We start from the raw sequence: 15,031 nt of genomic DNA, 5'->3' as shown, positions 1-15,031 counted from the left end.
CCCTGTACCAGAGTTCCCGTCTGTAAAGCTGCAAACTGCTTCCTCAAGGCCTGACCGAGACAAGGATCTCCCCAGTGAATCTTGTTTCTAGTGTTAAAGACTTTCTGAAACATCGGGCATTCTTCATAAGCCACAGCCCGTGTCTGGGTTTGCGCTTACGTGAAAGTTTGGGGAAAGCGAGAATGGTGGGTTGAAATGATCCATTTATTTTTCTCACCCTGGGATCCAGGTTATTCAATCTCCTGGAGACTTAACGTGCTAATGTTCAATAGGGCTTGAGGAAGCATTTGTCCAGTGGCTACTAAGGCAGTTCCCACCGGATCACATAGCACTTCCCAGCATATAGAGTATTGGATGGTGTCACCCTGGAGTGTGACTGCTCCTTCTCCTGCTGTGCTTAAGGCTACAGACAACTGCTAATGGAGTTTATGAGTCAAGTAGATGTGTAGTCAGTCTAGAAGTGCTATGGGATACGTGGAAGGTGTCACTGTGGAGTACGGGGAAGGATTTACAGCAGGGACAGAGGGGAGAGAGAGTGGGAGCATGTGTAGGTTAGCAGAGTGCACAGCTGGGCTTGAGGGCAGGAGGAGCAGATGAGATGGAGAGGGCCCAGTGGAGCTGCTTGCCTTCTGCACCTGAGCCACACTATTTTTGGTAACCTGAAGGATTAGTTTACCTGCGACTTCCCTCATGGGGCTCTTGATATTATTGGAAAAGACCCATGTGATTCTGTTTCTGTATTTTTGTCTCTATTTAGTCAGAAGCATTTCATGCTTTCCAAATCAGCTTCAAAATGAACCAGCGTGGGGGAAGTTTTCGCTTTGATTTCGTCAGAGAAGACTTCGCAGTGGCCCTGGGGATTATTCTGCCCACGTTGATGACTGAGGAGCAGTTCGTGTCCACTTTCTCAGGGTTGTCAAAGGGTTCCCACCAGCCTGAGCTGGGATGAAGCGGTGCAGAGACCCACTGTGCTCCTAGGGTAGAGCAGAGTAACGGGATTCTAATATTATTCTAGGATGCAGAATTGTGGACACTGTGTGCTAGGCCTGGCTTTGCTTCTGCTGACCCCATTTTAACCTCTGCTTGTACTTGTCTTTCAATGTTTGTTCTAGAGATTCTTGGCCCATGAAGGAATTATCCCGTGCTCATGTCAGGATAGAACCAAGGAAGCCAGGAAATTATCCAAGTGACTCCCCTGCCCGCAAGCAGTGGCAGCCTGGAGGAGGATGCTGCTTCTCCCATTCCTCACAGGGATAATTCAGAAAATTAATGGCAGCTTCTTTGAAGATCTTTCTAGAATCTAGCCTTAGTTACCCTATTTTTCATGCATTTAATTATATTATTATTTTGCTCAAGAGGTCAACAGAGGACTGATATTGAAAAGACAGCTCAGATACCATGAGAAGACAGGAGGGTATCTCATTATCTGGGGCTACATGGGAGTATTAGGGTAGTCATGTGGCAGAGGAAGATGGGGATCCACAGATAAGAGCCCCCTTGTGGCTTTTCTGTGAAAGAACAGGCAAGGCAGGAAAAACTGGCTTAGACTGACCTGTCTGGAATGGGTTCTGGGCTATCAGAGATGCTCCCAGCTGTCAGTATCTGACCTTTGAGTAGGGCTGATTAATAATGATATTGTCTGTATGAGACTAATATGGGAGTTGGTTGGGGAATGTCAGCTCTGGATTTCTTGGCTTTTATTTGAAAAGTACTCCACAGATAGGAGGGCTTCTCTTTCAGGGTTAGGTAACAACCGAGGCAGTAGACTAAGACAGAGCAACTCAGGGGTATTATTGAGCTGTCTGGAAGAGACATGTCTAATACACGAATACAGGGCAGATGTCAAAATACTCCTTTTAAAAACTACAAACCTATTGAAGATTACACAACGTTGGGAACTTCTGATGCATCTGTCTTTGCTTCATTCTAGTTCCTTGACTTATTCTCACTGTCTTTTGCAGCTTCCTGGGGTCACTTCCCAATAAACTTTTCCTGCCTACCCCCTTTCTAAGAGGAGCCTGGACTTAAGTCACATGGTAGAAACAATTCAAGATTTGGTTGCTGCCCCAAGGCCCTATTTCTACCCTGGGGCTTCTGTGGTCCCGTGGAAACCATTCCATAGGCACATGTGAGTGAACCCCACAAGGCCTTATTTCTTTGTATGAGGTAGGATTCTTCCCTGGGGCCCTGCTGCATCTGGCCATCCCTGGTTCTCCTCTTGCTGTGTTTCCTGTAATGTACTTGGCCATCATTAGTCCTCCTGTTACTGTATTTTCTGTGTTGGGTTTGGACATCCATGATCCTCTTCTTACTGTGTTTTCTGTGATGTATTTGGCCATCCCTGATTTTTCTCTGTTACCTGTGGTCCATTTTTTTTTATTTAAAAAATTGAAACTAATTTTGCTCACATTTCTCACATTTTATTTTTGTGTTTTCCTCCCCCTTTGGAATAGTAGTTCATTCTTTATTAATGCAATTATCCATCAAACATGTTCTCAGTCTCTTCTGAATATGGTCATGTGATCACACTGAGAGCCGCATGCCTCTTCTCTTCCTTTACTATTTTTCCCATGTGATTTTCCTTCCAAAATAAAAGCTCTGATTTCCAACATCCTCATTGTCATTGCTAATTATCTGTAGCTACATGTGATGTAATTTAGGATTATTGTCTTATGACTACCACCAAGTCTAGGAATTTTTTTCCAGGGTCTGTGTATGCATGTTTCCTTAGAACTGATCTCTTAGGGCCGGTGGAGTAACTTAGTAGTAGGCTTCTTGCATAACATGTATACAGTGTTCTGCCTGCATGTATGCTTGCACACCAGAAGAGGGCACCAGATTTCACACTCATTACAGACGGTGTGAGCTACCATGCAGTTGTGGGGAGCTGAACTCAGGGCCTCTGACAGAGCAGCCAGTGCTTTTAACCTCTGAGCCTTCTCTCCAGCCTCAAACTATTTTTTTTTGTTTCTTACTGGAAAAAGAATAACATATAAATTTTAATGCACACTACCCCTCCCACTTAACTATATCTTGAAATTCATTCCTTATCAGCATATAGAGTTAGTTCTTTGGGGATATTGCTCAGTGGCATAGATGTCTAGTATGTGAACGTAATGCAGGTAATTCAAGTGGCCGGTAGGTGGTATTAGCCTAATTATAGAATTCCTCAAGACAAGGTAGCAAATGTTAGCCATGGATAGCATGGCTCCTTTGAGTTGCTCAAGGCTAATTTTTAAAAGAAGCATGCAAATGTAAAGTGAGCATGCATCAGTGGGTTTGTTTAATTGTTAAAGAAACCAAGAAAATGTTACAATGATTTTGAAGATGCAACGCTTCATCTTGATTGTCAATTTGATCCGGTTGATAGATGCGGAGGACATTATTGAGAACATGAGGCACACACCTCTGGGTGTGCCTGTGGCGTGTTTCTAGAAACAATTAAACCATAGGGATTTGAGGCAATGGATCTGATAAATAATATGATGACATTGAACACATGAAAGAAGGTGGGCCCTTGTTGGAGGAATTAGTCACTAGGGATATGTCCCTGGGGTCTTGCCATGGACTCTTCCTATATCTCACTTTCTCTTCTTCCTGTCTGACATAATGTAAGTTCTTTTTCCATGCCTTCTTGCTGTGATGGATGAACCCTACAAAACCATGAGCCCAAATCCATCTCTTCTACCTTAAGTTCTCTATGTTAGACCTCCTGTCATAGTGATGAGGTAAGTATCCAGCACGGAGAATAATCCTAAGGCAGACAGATAATTAAGACCACCAGGAAAGCAGAAATGAATTTGCTTAATAGACAGGAAACTGTCAAGACTTGTCAGTATCTGCAAGGAAGTAATTAGTTGTGTTTCATTTGATAAGGTTCTTTTTCTGTAGGCAAAAAATCATGTTGCCCATCTGTTTTCTTTAATTTCAGGGCTATAAAATAGGTTCAGGATAATGAAGGTGTGATAGCTTGGGCTGGGTGATCTACACAGGATACCTGCAACACCCTACTCATTTCAAAGACTAACGTTTTTCCTTGACAGTGGTTGTGGAAGGGATAGAAATGAAGACCAGGGGAAATCCAGCTCATTTTTTTCCACGACTGACTGAAGCCTGAACCAGATGTAGCTTCCTTGTGTTTTCTGCATTTTCATGTTCTCTTGAAAGTGAGGGCGAACATGAGGTTTTCTGTGTGTTTTGAAGCATTCATCACAGAACTCTGACATGTTTCAACTCCTTGTGGCAAAGTACTGGGGCACAGGTGCAAATCCCTCTTCCTGTGAGCAGGCACAAATCCCTCTTCTGTTGATCCAGCCTGAGTCCTTTGGATCGCAACAAACTTTTAATCCTCCCCATTTTGCCTTGCCTGTTATTCAATGTAAACGGGTCATTGTTAATCTTTTGTCTTCTGAAAGAGATAAGAGAGAGATTTAAAACAATCTTATAGTTCCCATATCCCACCAGCTTCCTGGAGGTCCTGGAGTTGGCACTTTAGGTACTAGTCTTATAGTTAAATATTCAAAGATGGAGCACAAGTTCTATAACCATAGTTATGTTAATCAGGATAATGGCTAGAATACCTCAGAGTGGTCTCTGATGCTCCCTCAGAAAGTTTCTTTCTTATTTTCACGGTTTTTTTGAGTTCAGTAGAAAGGTCCTTCCTTCCTTCTTTCCTTCCTTCCTTCCTTCCTTCCTTCCTTCCTTCCTTCCTTCCTTCCTTCCTTCCTCCCTTCCTTCCTTCCCTTCACCCTCCCTCCCTCCCTCCCTCCCTCCCTCCCTCCCTCCCTCCCTCCCTCCCTCCCTCCCTCCCTCTTTTCCTCTGTCACTTCTTCCCTCCTTCCCTCCTTCCTTCCTGCCTTCCTTTCTTTTTTTTTTCCTACTTCATACTATGAGCATGTTAATGTCAGCCATCTTGGAAGTGTTTACCTACATGTCGCTCATGCCCAGCTTTGGAACTTCTGTCTAGAAAGACAACTCCTCAGAGTGTGCCTTAGCCATGAGCTCAAAGCTGCTCTGCCCCAAAATTGTCTGATGACATGCTACCTATGTGGCTGCCTAGACGGAAACCCCCTTCTCTCTTGACCTTCTTTTCTTGTTTATCATCTATACCTAATCTGCTACCACTTCCTCTTGCTTCTCCCCTTGCATGATGTAGGCTTCTGTCACAATAGCACCTCATGCTCACAAGATGGCTGCTGTAGCTCAAATACTATTTCAGCTTTCGGCAGGAAGAAGAAAGGAAAAGGGAAAAGGTGAACTTTGAAGGGATGAAAGCATTCTCTTATTGAGTATTTACAGGTTTTGTTGGGAAAGAGATAACCTCAGGAATTTCCAGTTATATTTAATTGGGATGGAACTGCAATGCAAAACCAGCTATAGCATGGAAAGCCGGGGCATTGCATATCTGGTTTCCTTCCTTTATTAGAGGACAGCAGGTGAGCTGGGAGTTGCTAATGAAAACCAAAGGATTCCTGTTTACAGATTTTACTGTATCTGCCTTTAAACTTGTCATTGCGTCTTTATCTGTTGGTGCAGCTTTTGGAGACACCGTTGCATCTCCCCTTGGGACCCATACAGAGGGTGGCTTGGATCTTATGATCCTTTTGCTTCATCAAAAAAATGATAGAAAGCTATTATGAATCTGCTAAGGCTTGCAAATTACTTTGCATTTTATTAGTTTGTGTGTACTTAAGAATACTCATCTATGTATATAAAGCTTTGCTATTTTGCTTACAAATAATACTCTTCCTTTAGACCTGCTCTGTAGAGTTCTGTCTCCTCCCTGAAAAGCAGATAGGACACCACAACCTTATTTAAATAGCCTCTGCTCTTTTTTTTGGCTATTGTCATTTTATTCAAGGAACTTTACAAATGGCCAGCAAGCCTTTGGATTTCCCTGCGGAAAGCACTCCCATATCTCTGCTCCTGCCTTCCTTGTGCCTTTGAGCTGTTGTTCTAAGTGTTCTTTCCTATTGGCTGCAGCTCTGCTCTGGCCTTAGACTCATGTCCTCTGTGTGTCTCCTTGTTGATCTCCCCAAGTCCCGGAGACTGAGTGTGAGCCTTCTTTGGGCTCCTGTCACACCTTGTTTGCCCCCCTCCCCCAACTATGGTGCATTGCTGTTTATTGTTAGCGGTCAGAGCTACAAAGATAGATCAGTGGATTTAAAAGAAGATCGGTGGGAGCTATAGATAGGATCCACTGAAGATTCCCAATGCTTCCCTCCACATCCATAGCTCCTCATTGATCTCTGTGTCTTAGGATCTGGAATGGGATCTGGCACACTGATGAAATTTAATGCGTGTTTATTGAATGAGAAAATGAAGGAATGGAGAGAAATGCCCAGGAAGCTGATTGTAAGACCTTTATGTAACAGCTGCTGTTCTTGTTCTTTCTCCTGGAACCAGAATTTCATTAACATACAATTAACATAGAACCAGACATCATTAATAAGACCAGATCATATTAAACTATATGGCTAGGGCTTTGAAACTGTCCTGTATTCAGGGGGTTGTGAGTCTGTTTCCTGTTCCTAATGTGCTCTTGACTGATGTAAAAGCGGTTTGGATGGACATTCCGTGGGGATTATCATGGATGGTGCTGGTCATTAAGAGAACTGTTTGCTGTCATGGGTGTTGGTTCAGGGAGCCTTATGAGGTGCTTTCTCTCCGATGGGTGACATACTTTTGCCCTTCATGCATGATTCAGGCATAGCAAGGCAGTATTTCTTCTGTGATGGGCTGCAGTGGCTGGGTCTTCAAGAAGTTAAATCTGTCTTTGTGCATACACGCTTATTCTCTGCCTTCTTGTCTCATGCATGGACATAGCTGGTGTTGTCCCAGACTGGTCTCTGTATATTGCTCCTGCTCCATCAAGAGCCTTTGTTGAATTAGCGAGGCATTTCCTCTGCAAGGGCGGAGCATTAAAAGCTAAGCCTCCTCAGATAAATGCAATTCCCTGGAAGCAAGGCTAGACTACCACAGTCTCTTGGGCCGAAAATAAAAATCTTTCTTCTGGGAAGAGCATAACCAGAGTAAGCCAGCAGCCATGTGTAATGCCCTGCTCTCAGAAAAAATAAATGAGGAAAGTCTAGATTTCCTCAATGAAGTTTTTTTTTATTATTTAATTATTTACTTTTAGTTTCATGATAATTTTAATTTTCAAATAGTTTTAAATTTGCAGAAAGAACCCAACCTAGTTTCTTTTGCTATTAGCCTCTTGCATTGGTGTGAAATATATTTCTTAAAAATAGCAAATCAGTATTGACACGTTATTATTTGCGAAAGTCCAAATAAAGTTCAGATTATTGGCTTTTTGCATAGTATTATATATTAAGCTCCAAGATCCCATTTGGGGCACAACGTTGCATCTTGCAGCTTAGTTATGGCTCTTAGGCTTCTTCTGGCAATGACAGTTTCTCAGTTTTCTGTGCTATATAACTATGATAGTTCTAAAGAGTATTAGTTAGGTATTTTGTAAATTCCTTCTCAACTCAAATGTCTGATGTTTACCCTATTTCTGCTGTCTGGGGGGCCAGCCTCCAGCAACACAGGGCTTTGATAGGAATCCTGGAGAGGGCCAGGCAAAACTTTTCTATGGGGGGGATTAGGGAAAAAGGCACTCACAAACTCTCTTGATGGTTTCCTTCTTTATTCTCTCTCTCTCCCTCTCCTTCTCCCTCCCTCCCTCCTCTCTCTCCATATGTTTTCTACAGTTTTTGTACCCCAGCAGAATCTTCCAGGCAGTACAAGAGTCAGTTGCATTCCATTTTTAAGTGAATGATTATAGGTAAAAACATGTTCTTCATCTCCCTCACAGGATTAAACATTTTATGTATTACAGGTGAAAAACAAATTATCTTAAGAGCCCATATACATCCATACCCAAGCAACTTGTTGAGATTAACCATGTGGCAAGTAAGGTGTTTTTGTCAGGTCTTTTACCGGAAGGCTGCACTTTCAGTTATAAAGGAAGGGTCAATTACTTATTACTTATATTGAAAGGTAATCTTATAAGGGATCTTAAAAAAATCACAAACCTAAACTTTTATATATGAAAAGAATCAGTCTGCCCTATTTTAAATCTTTAGGGTACATATCCATTCATTAATAGCTTTTTTTTTTTACACCAGGAGATTGAGAACAGAAATGGGTATAAGGAATTAATCATCACTTTTGACCATCAACTAAACCTAGTTAGGAGACTACATCAGCCAGTAATAATTGGGTTGCTTTGATCTTGTTCCCTGACCTTAAAGAGTTCCACATTTAACTATATGCCTTTCTATAACTTTAGATTGTCTCCTTTGGTTTTTCACCTCAAAGTTATTTAACAAAAATATCTTACTCTAAGTTCGTTATTTTCAAAGCTTTGTTTCAGATGTGATGCACTCTGAGACCTGTAAACACAGCTCCTGACTAAGTTAAAGAATTTAAACTAGTTGGGCTATTGGGGCACAATTGTTAGTCATTAACTTGAGCTACAATCCATGCAGCTCCATAGGTGAGGCTCACAGACCCTGACTGTGAAACATATCCTTGTATTTATTTTATTCATCAAAACTCTGTATAAGCTATCATTATTATTATCAAATTAGACAGTGCAGCTTAGGGAAGGGTCATCTTCTTGATATCCACGGGTAAAAATGCCCAGTAGAATGGGATATTTCCAAGAGATAAAGACACTAAATTACAAGTAGTGGAGATCTCCCCACGTCCACTCATACCACAGTAGATACCAAAGAAAAAGAGCTGCAGCAAACACTTAAAGGCACAGCAGAAGCGAAAGACATTCTGGGGTCAGTAGTCCTGTGGCCTTGCCTTGCCTAAACGAGATTGGCCTATCAGGGGTTTCCCTTCTGCTGGGCTGACACCTGGAACTTCAAGTGCAACTCGCTGTTCCTCCGGCATGGCCCACAGCACCCTATGACTAGATTATGTGTTTCCACAGTTTTTATTTATTGTTTCAGAATGATGCAGTCAACAGACTAGGAGAGAGCTGTCATTGCAAAGACAGTTGTTATTATACTCATAAATCCTCGTGTGGCCAGCCATATAGGGAAGCAAGGGTAGTGGGGCAGAGGGAAGGAGTACTGAGCAGGAGCTATGACTTTGGTTTCTGTGGGAGGAACAAGGGAGGTGGAGGAAGCAGGCACAAGGTTGGTCAGACTGGATGATTTCTATGGTCTTTGGAACAGAAGGTTGCTTAGCTACAACTCCGTGTGTCTTGTCTCTGGGCAATTAGGAAGTTATGGTTATTAGGACAGTGAATAGAGTTCAGGAATGTGAAAGATCATTAAAGGGAGAGTTGAGTGATCCATGTAGTTGGGGGTGATAAAGCGGCAGGAGGCCAAAGAAAAGTGATGAAGGTAGCTGGGCTGGGCATGAGTTGAGCTGATGTGAAAGCACAGAGTTTCCAGAAGCTACATCCATGCTTACCAGGCTTGGATTCCATGTTGTTATGGAAGAGCTAGAAGATATAGAGAAAACTTTTGTAACATCCTACCAGGATTGTGTTCTGTTAGTGTGTTGCTTTGAATGCACACTCAGTAAACCAGTAATGTGTTACTGTTGCATTATTGAAAAGAAGTTATTAAGCACTTTCTTTTGGTATAATTTAACCAAGAGCGAACTCAGATTTGACTTTTCTCTGTCTGTCTGTCTCTTTCTCTTGCTCTGGTGTGTGTGTGTGTGTGTGTGTGTGTGTGTGTGTGTGTGTGTGTGTTCTCTTGTTCCCTGTCCATTGTAAAAGTCTGAATCTATGCATCTATGCCTGCCTGAATGCTGTCTTGTGGATCTAACTGCTCCGAGCTCTGAGTCTGTGTGTGCCTGAGTATGCCCACGTGTGGGTCTCTAGCAAAAGGCTTTGCTTTCTCTTGAATTGAACAGCACAAAAAGTATCACATTGGGGAAGGAAGAAGGAATAGTTTATAGAATCTTTAACAGAGTTTTAGAAGAGATCCAGCCACTGACTCTAACTGATCCCAAACAATTCAGTTAAAGAACAGTATTATAAACATCATTATCTACCAAGCAATATCCATTATGTTGCATCTAGCATTTATGATGGATATTAATTTTATAAGGTTGCTTTAATTTTAATTTCTGTTTTCATCAAATGATTATCATTACCTACATACACATTTGCATCATTCTGAGATGGGGGCATGAAAGAGTACCTAACTTCTGACCGCAATCATGCTTTAGATTGGAAAAGTTGATTACATGGGAAATCCAATGTTGTCCTTATTTTAAATTGTCTGTCTTTTAAACTATGGCTACCCGAGTCAGCAACTGCAATGCTACCACTACCAGCAGGAGCTAGACTCCAAGAGATACAGCCTCAAGAAATTCTGTTCCCTCAGGCACTGACGCGTTTAAAACTACTAAGAGAATTTATCTAAATCTCTGTCCTGCTAAAGAATTCAAGATTCAAAAGTTGGGGTAGACTCGTGCTTCCCAGAGAGGCTCAATAACAAGCAGCTCACCTAGCTCGCCTCCTCATGTCTCCCAAGAAGTCCTCATAGTTTCTCTTGCCTCTCTTTATAAACCCTTCTCCACCTGCTCCTCCCTACTACTTCCTGTCAGCTAGTAGCCTCTGGACCACAGATGAACTTTATTTATTCAAACACATCTTTGCATCATTAAACAAATGTTCCAGTGCATAAACAAAAGTAGCACACCTTAAAATAATATTCTAAAACAATCCAAGGCAAGAAAGGTTGGTCGTTATATTTTTTTCTCAAAGGCAGGTCGAACAACAGTCTGAGTACACAGTAAATCAGTGTTAAGTGGCCTCAAGGTGTATTATTAACTCTATGAGATCCAACAAAATGTTCTCTTTAATGTAAGAGCTATTTTTATCATAATGTATTGTCACACATTGCCATGTTGATGCTGACCTTGATCTCTTGGCTAATCCAGCTCTACATTTGCAACATGGCTTCTATCTGATGCTCGCCTTTCATACTTAGCTCACATGTCTGACATGTTTGCAGACTAAGCTGTCAGTCAATAAATATTCAAAAGAGTCTTTCTCAAACTTTGACGTTGTGGAAGCATCGAACATCTTGATGGTGAGTTGTAGTCCCTAGAGGTGGCTGCTCTTGGGATGGGTATTTCCTTAAAACTATGTGTCAATGTACTGGCTTTGTGGGAGCCTAGGCTGTTTGGATGCTCACCTTACTAGATCTGGATGGAGGTGGGAGGTCCTTGGACTTCCCACAGGGCAGGGAACCCTGACTGCTCTTCGGGCTGATGAGGGAGGGGGAGTTGGCTGGGGGAGGGGGTATATGGGAGGCGGTGGCGGGAAGCAGAAATCTTTAATAAATAAATAAATAAAAAAGAACTATGTGTCAAAACTTGGTCTCAGGCAAGTTGAATTCATAGAGGAGACTTGTGTCTGGGCATCCTTGTGTTCGCTAACATGATAGTACTATCACTGAATAGACATCTTCATGGATTCACTTGGTACTACCCAACATGTGGAGCTGATCCCTCTGCACTGAGACAGGATATCCATGATGCTCAGCTATAATTTAGAGCTAGCCTTTCTTCTGCATATAAATAAAAAGATTCCTGATTTATCTACAAATTGCCTGCCAGGTATATTATGGAGCCCTTTGATGTAGGTAGTGATGAGAAATGTTTAAATCTTCTGCTGTGTCTTCGCATATCCTGAGTGGGGATGAAGGAGACACTGTTGTCGGTGATTCACTTGTACATCTCTCTTTCATTCTTAGGGTCTAAGTCACAGAACTGTCTGTGGAACTCCCTCATTGATGGGCTCACTGGGAATGTCAAGGAGAAGCCACGGCCAACAATTGTTCAGGACACCCGACCCCCGGAGGAAATTCTGGCAGATGAGTTGCCACAACTGGATAGCCCGGAAGCTTTGGTGAAGACGTCCTTCAGGTTTGGTGGATGAGAATCCAGTTTGTTCCTTCTTAACGGTTGTGAAAGCTGTCTCAGTCCATTTGGATGCCTATTCCGGGGGCAGCAAAGGACTGGTTCTCTGTGATGTATAAATTAGCGTCGATGAAGGATTGTTGGAATGCCAGTTGGACTTTCAGGTAGATTTCCCAAATGTTGTGGCTCATTTCTGTTGGTAGTTAACTGGTATTAGCGTTTCAGTGCTGAGACTCAGCACTCTGTGGTGTCGGTAGCTTGAATTGAGTTAATGATGCTTTTGCCTCAAAAGACAATGATGCGTCAGATAGACACCCAGGGATACAGTGTGTGTTGGGAGACATTCAGCCTCGTATTTTTGCCGTTTCTTACTTGGGGGAGGTTTCTACCTGTGAGAGACGTGTGTGCTATCACTGAGAAGATGAAATGCCATCTTGTGTTGTTCCCCAGATGGCTGGCTGCTCTGCTCCTGTTCCCTTAGCCTGGTGTCTCCCTGGAAAGGTCTCTTTCATTTTCTTTTAACTGCAAGCTCCATTTCCATTCAAACTCTATCTCTTATCTCCTCATCCATTTTAATAAAAGTTCATCTGGGTATGAACGTGTTATGAAAGAGGGATTTATTTTTTTTATGAATGGGCCTTGAAATATCCAGTGCTACTATTGTCAGAAATTGAGATTTCGTAATTCTTTCAGCTTCCTTTCTCCCTTCCTTCCTTTCTGTTAGGGTAACTTTTCTGGTCCCAATTTTCTTGTCACTGTAAACTGGCCTACTCTCTAGATAGCAAGTGGAACATATAAACTTCACTTCAGGCAACTCGTAGACTCCATGAAATGTTTTTAAAAGGCTCTGTCTTTTGCGTAGAGGCAGTGTGTGTAACGGCTTAGTCAAAGCCGTTTCATTGTGTGCAGGTTCTTATGTAGACTGAATTATAGATGAATCCGAACAGGAGTGTGAATAGAGGTTTTGTTTGGATTTCTCCATGCAACACGATGGCTACGCTGGGGAGACAAGGACTGCGGGCAAACGATTTTTCTTATTCCCATCAAGGGTTTGGTTATTGCATCCTGAGGTTTTGACTGAAATAGAAGCTCTCCCTGTGAGCCTGCATTTCTCAGCAAATGACAGCAGTAAAGAACAGAGTGTTGATTAGCTCTCTTTGTTTATGCGGCCTTGCCTTGGGGTCTGTCCGCTCATATATAATATATCCATAACCACTTACTCTATCTCAAACCAGGCTCGTTGCCTTCTCTCATTACCAGCTGACGGGTTACTCTCACAGAAGGACTGCTTGATCTGTTGTGTCTGTCCTCGTCACCCATTCTTCTTGTAGTTGCCTTGAGCTTTTAAGTAGAAAGTGTATGTTGGTTGATGGTTCTTGTGATTGCTAGTTGTAGCCTGTGCCAATGTCTTCATTCCTGAAAGAGATTAATGATAAATTATTAAGGTTGGAACTTCTTTCTGGTACTTTGTGAAACTTGGCACAGTAGGGAGTTACTAGAGGATACAATATTTCACCTTTGTATCAGTTGAGGCTAGGAACCCACTGGCATTAGCCAATCATCTATTGATGCCCTGCTTGCTATTCTGCAACAGTTCTTCCTAAGATGCTGGACTGCTGTGACAGTGTTAAATGGAATACACTCCCTTGTGCAATTGTTACCCCTGGGTATCAGGATCAGTTTTGAGATGTTTTTTTGCACATAAATTTTCAAGCATCCTCAAAATACTCAGCTTATGTATCAGTTAGCAATTAAGCAGTATCAGGTTATCCAGTTGATAATGACACTTTCTTAAAAATGCCTTTTGAATTTCAAAGAAAGGAAGGAACTCTAGGTGAAGTTTAAAGAATGCTTGTAGGAGCATTCATACCTGGAAACCTGAGAGTAGTTGATTCATAATGTCTGCGTTCTAGGTGAAAATGTGGCTTATATTCACATAGTTATTTGTTTGCTTTTACATCCCACCCAAAGTGTCCCCTCTCCCTTCCCCTCCCAGTCTCTCTTCACCTCCCATCATCCCCCCTCTTCCACTCCTCCTTCTGTTTCTCTTCAGAAAAGAATGGGCCTCCTATGGATATCAGCCAGCCACAGTATATCAAGTTTCAGTGAGACTAGGCACCTCCTCTTTTATTAAGGCTGGGTGAGGCAATCAGGTAGGAGAAATGGGTCCCAAAAGCAGGCAACAGAGTCAGAGACATTCCCTGCTCTTTAGAGTCTCACAAAAAGACCAAGCTACACAACTGTAACATATATGCCGAGGGCCAAGGTCAGTACCATGCAGTCTACTGATTGTCCGTTTAGTCTCTGTGGGCCCCTATGCCCCCATAGTTTTAAACCTCATGGAAATGCACACAGCTGGGAGTTCTCACCTGAGGTTCTGGAGGCTCTTGTTTGCTGAAAAGGAGCACAGATGCCTAGGAACTGTCAACACCTGTCCTCCCAAGGACTCTAGTGTCATTACTGTTGAGTGCTTCAGGATGAGTGACAGCTTTGATTGCTCCTTTTGGAATCCAGAACCATTAAATATGGTTACTAGCTCTGATTATCAAACAAGATCCAGACTGCAATGGCAAAGAGCCTAATGTTCAAGTCCTCAGGAAGTTCTCGGGGCTCTTTAACTTCTCACAGGGGCGCCTTGCTTGCTGACAGTATGAGTGTCAACTCTAATCCAGCTCTGTTTTCCATCTCCTGACAGAAAGGAGTGTTAGGTTATGTATGATGCCCATGAAGTTATTAGCTGACATCACCAAACCCAAGTATCCTCTTCCCAGTGCTTTTATTGTCCCTTGCTGTCTGTCACTCAGCTGCATTTGGCAACACGCACATTTTTGCAGGCATGTTTAAATAAAGTGGATACTTAAAAGGGAAGGAGCCAGTGGCTTACATCCGCCTTCCTCCAAGCTTTTCTAGCTCTTTCCAAGCAGGGGGAGGCAAATGCACACAAGCTATCCCCAAGAAAGAGATTGAGCACTGGCTTAATATTTGCCTAATATGTTCATTCAAATACTTCTTTCAAGACCAAAAGGTTGGTATAGTGTAAAGTCAAATTCTAAATGCCATTTCCAGAGATAGGATGGGTTTATACATTTATGAATAGTAGGAATGTTTTACAGAAAAGTTTTGAAAG

At 42.4% G+C, this 15,031-nt stretch overlaps 1 protein-coding gene across 6 annotated transcripts in view; it reads left to right on the top strand.

Annotated features, from left to right (window-relative positions):
- The window catches only part of Pde1c (phosphodiesterase 1C), a 514,105-nt gene that overhangs the window by 173,116 nt on the left and 325,958 nt on the right, over positions 1-15,031 (top strand). For all 6 annotated transcript variants that reach the window (XM_075955073.1, XM_075955062.1, XM_075955064.1 and 3 more), the window contains one exon: positions 11,739-11,910. In XM_075955073.1, coding sequence (XP_075811188.1) covers positions 11,739-11,910 — 172 coding nt within the window. The remainder of the gene's footprint in view (positions 1-11,738; positions 11,911-15,031) is intronic.

Source organism: Microtus pennsylvanicus, chromosome 21, assembly GCF_037038515.1.
Source record: "Microtus pennsylvanicus isolate mMicPen1 chromosome 21, mMicPen1.hap1, whole genome shotgun sequence".
NCBI classification, from domain to species: Eukaryota; Metazoa; Chordata; class Mammalia; order Rodentia; family Cricetidae; genus Microtus; species Microtus pennsylvanicus.
This window is presented reverse-complemented; position numbering and strand designations above follow the sequence as displayed.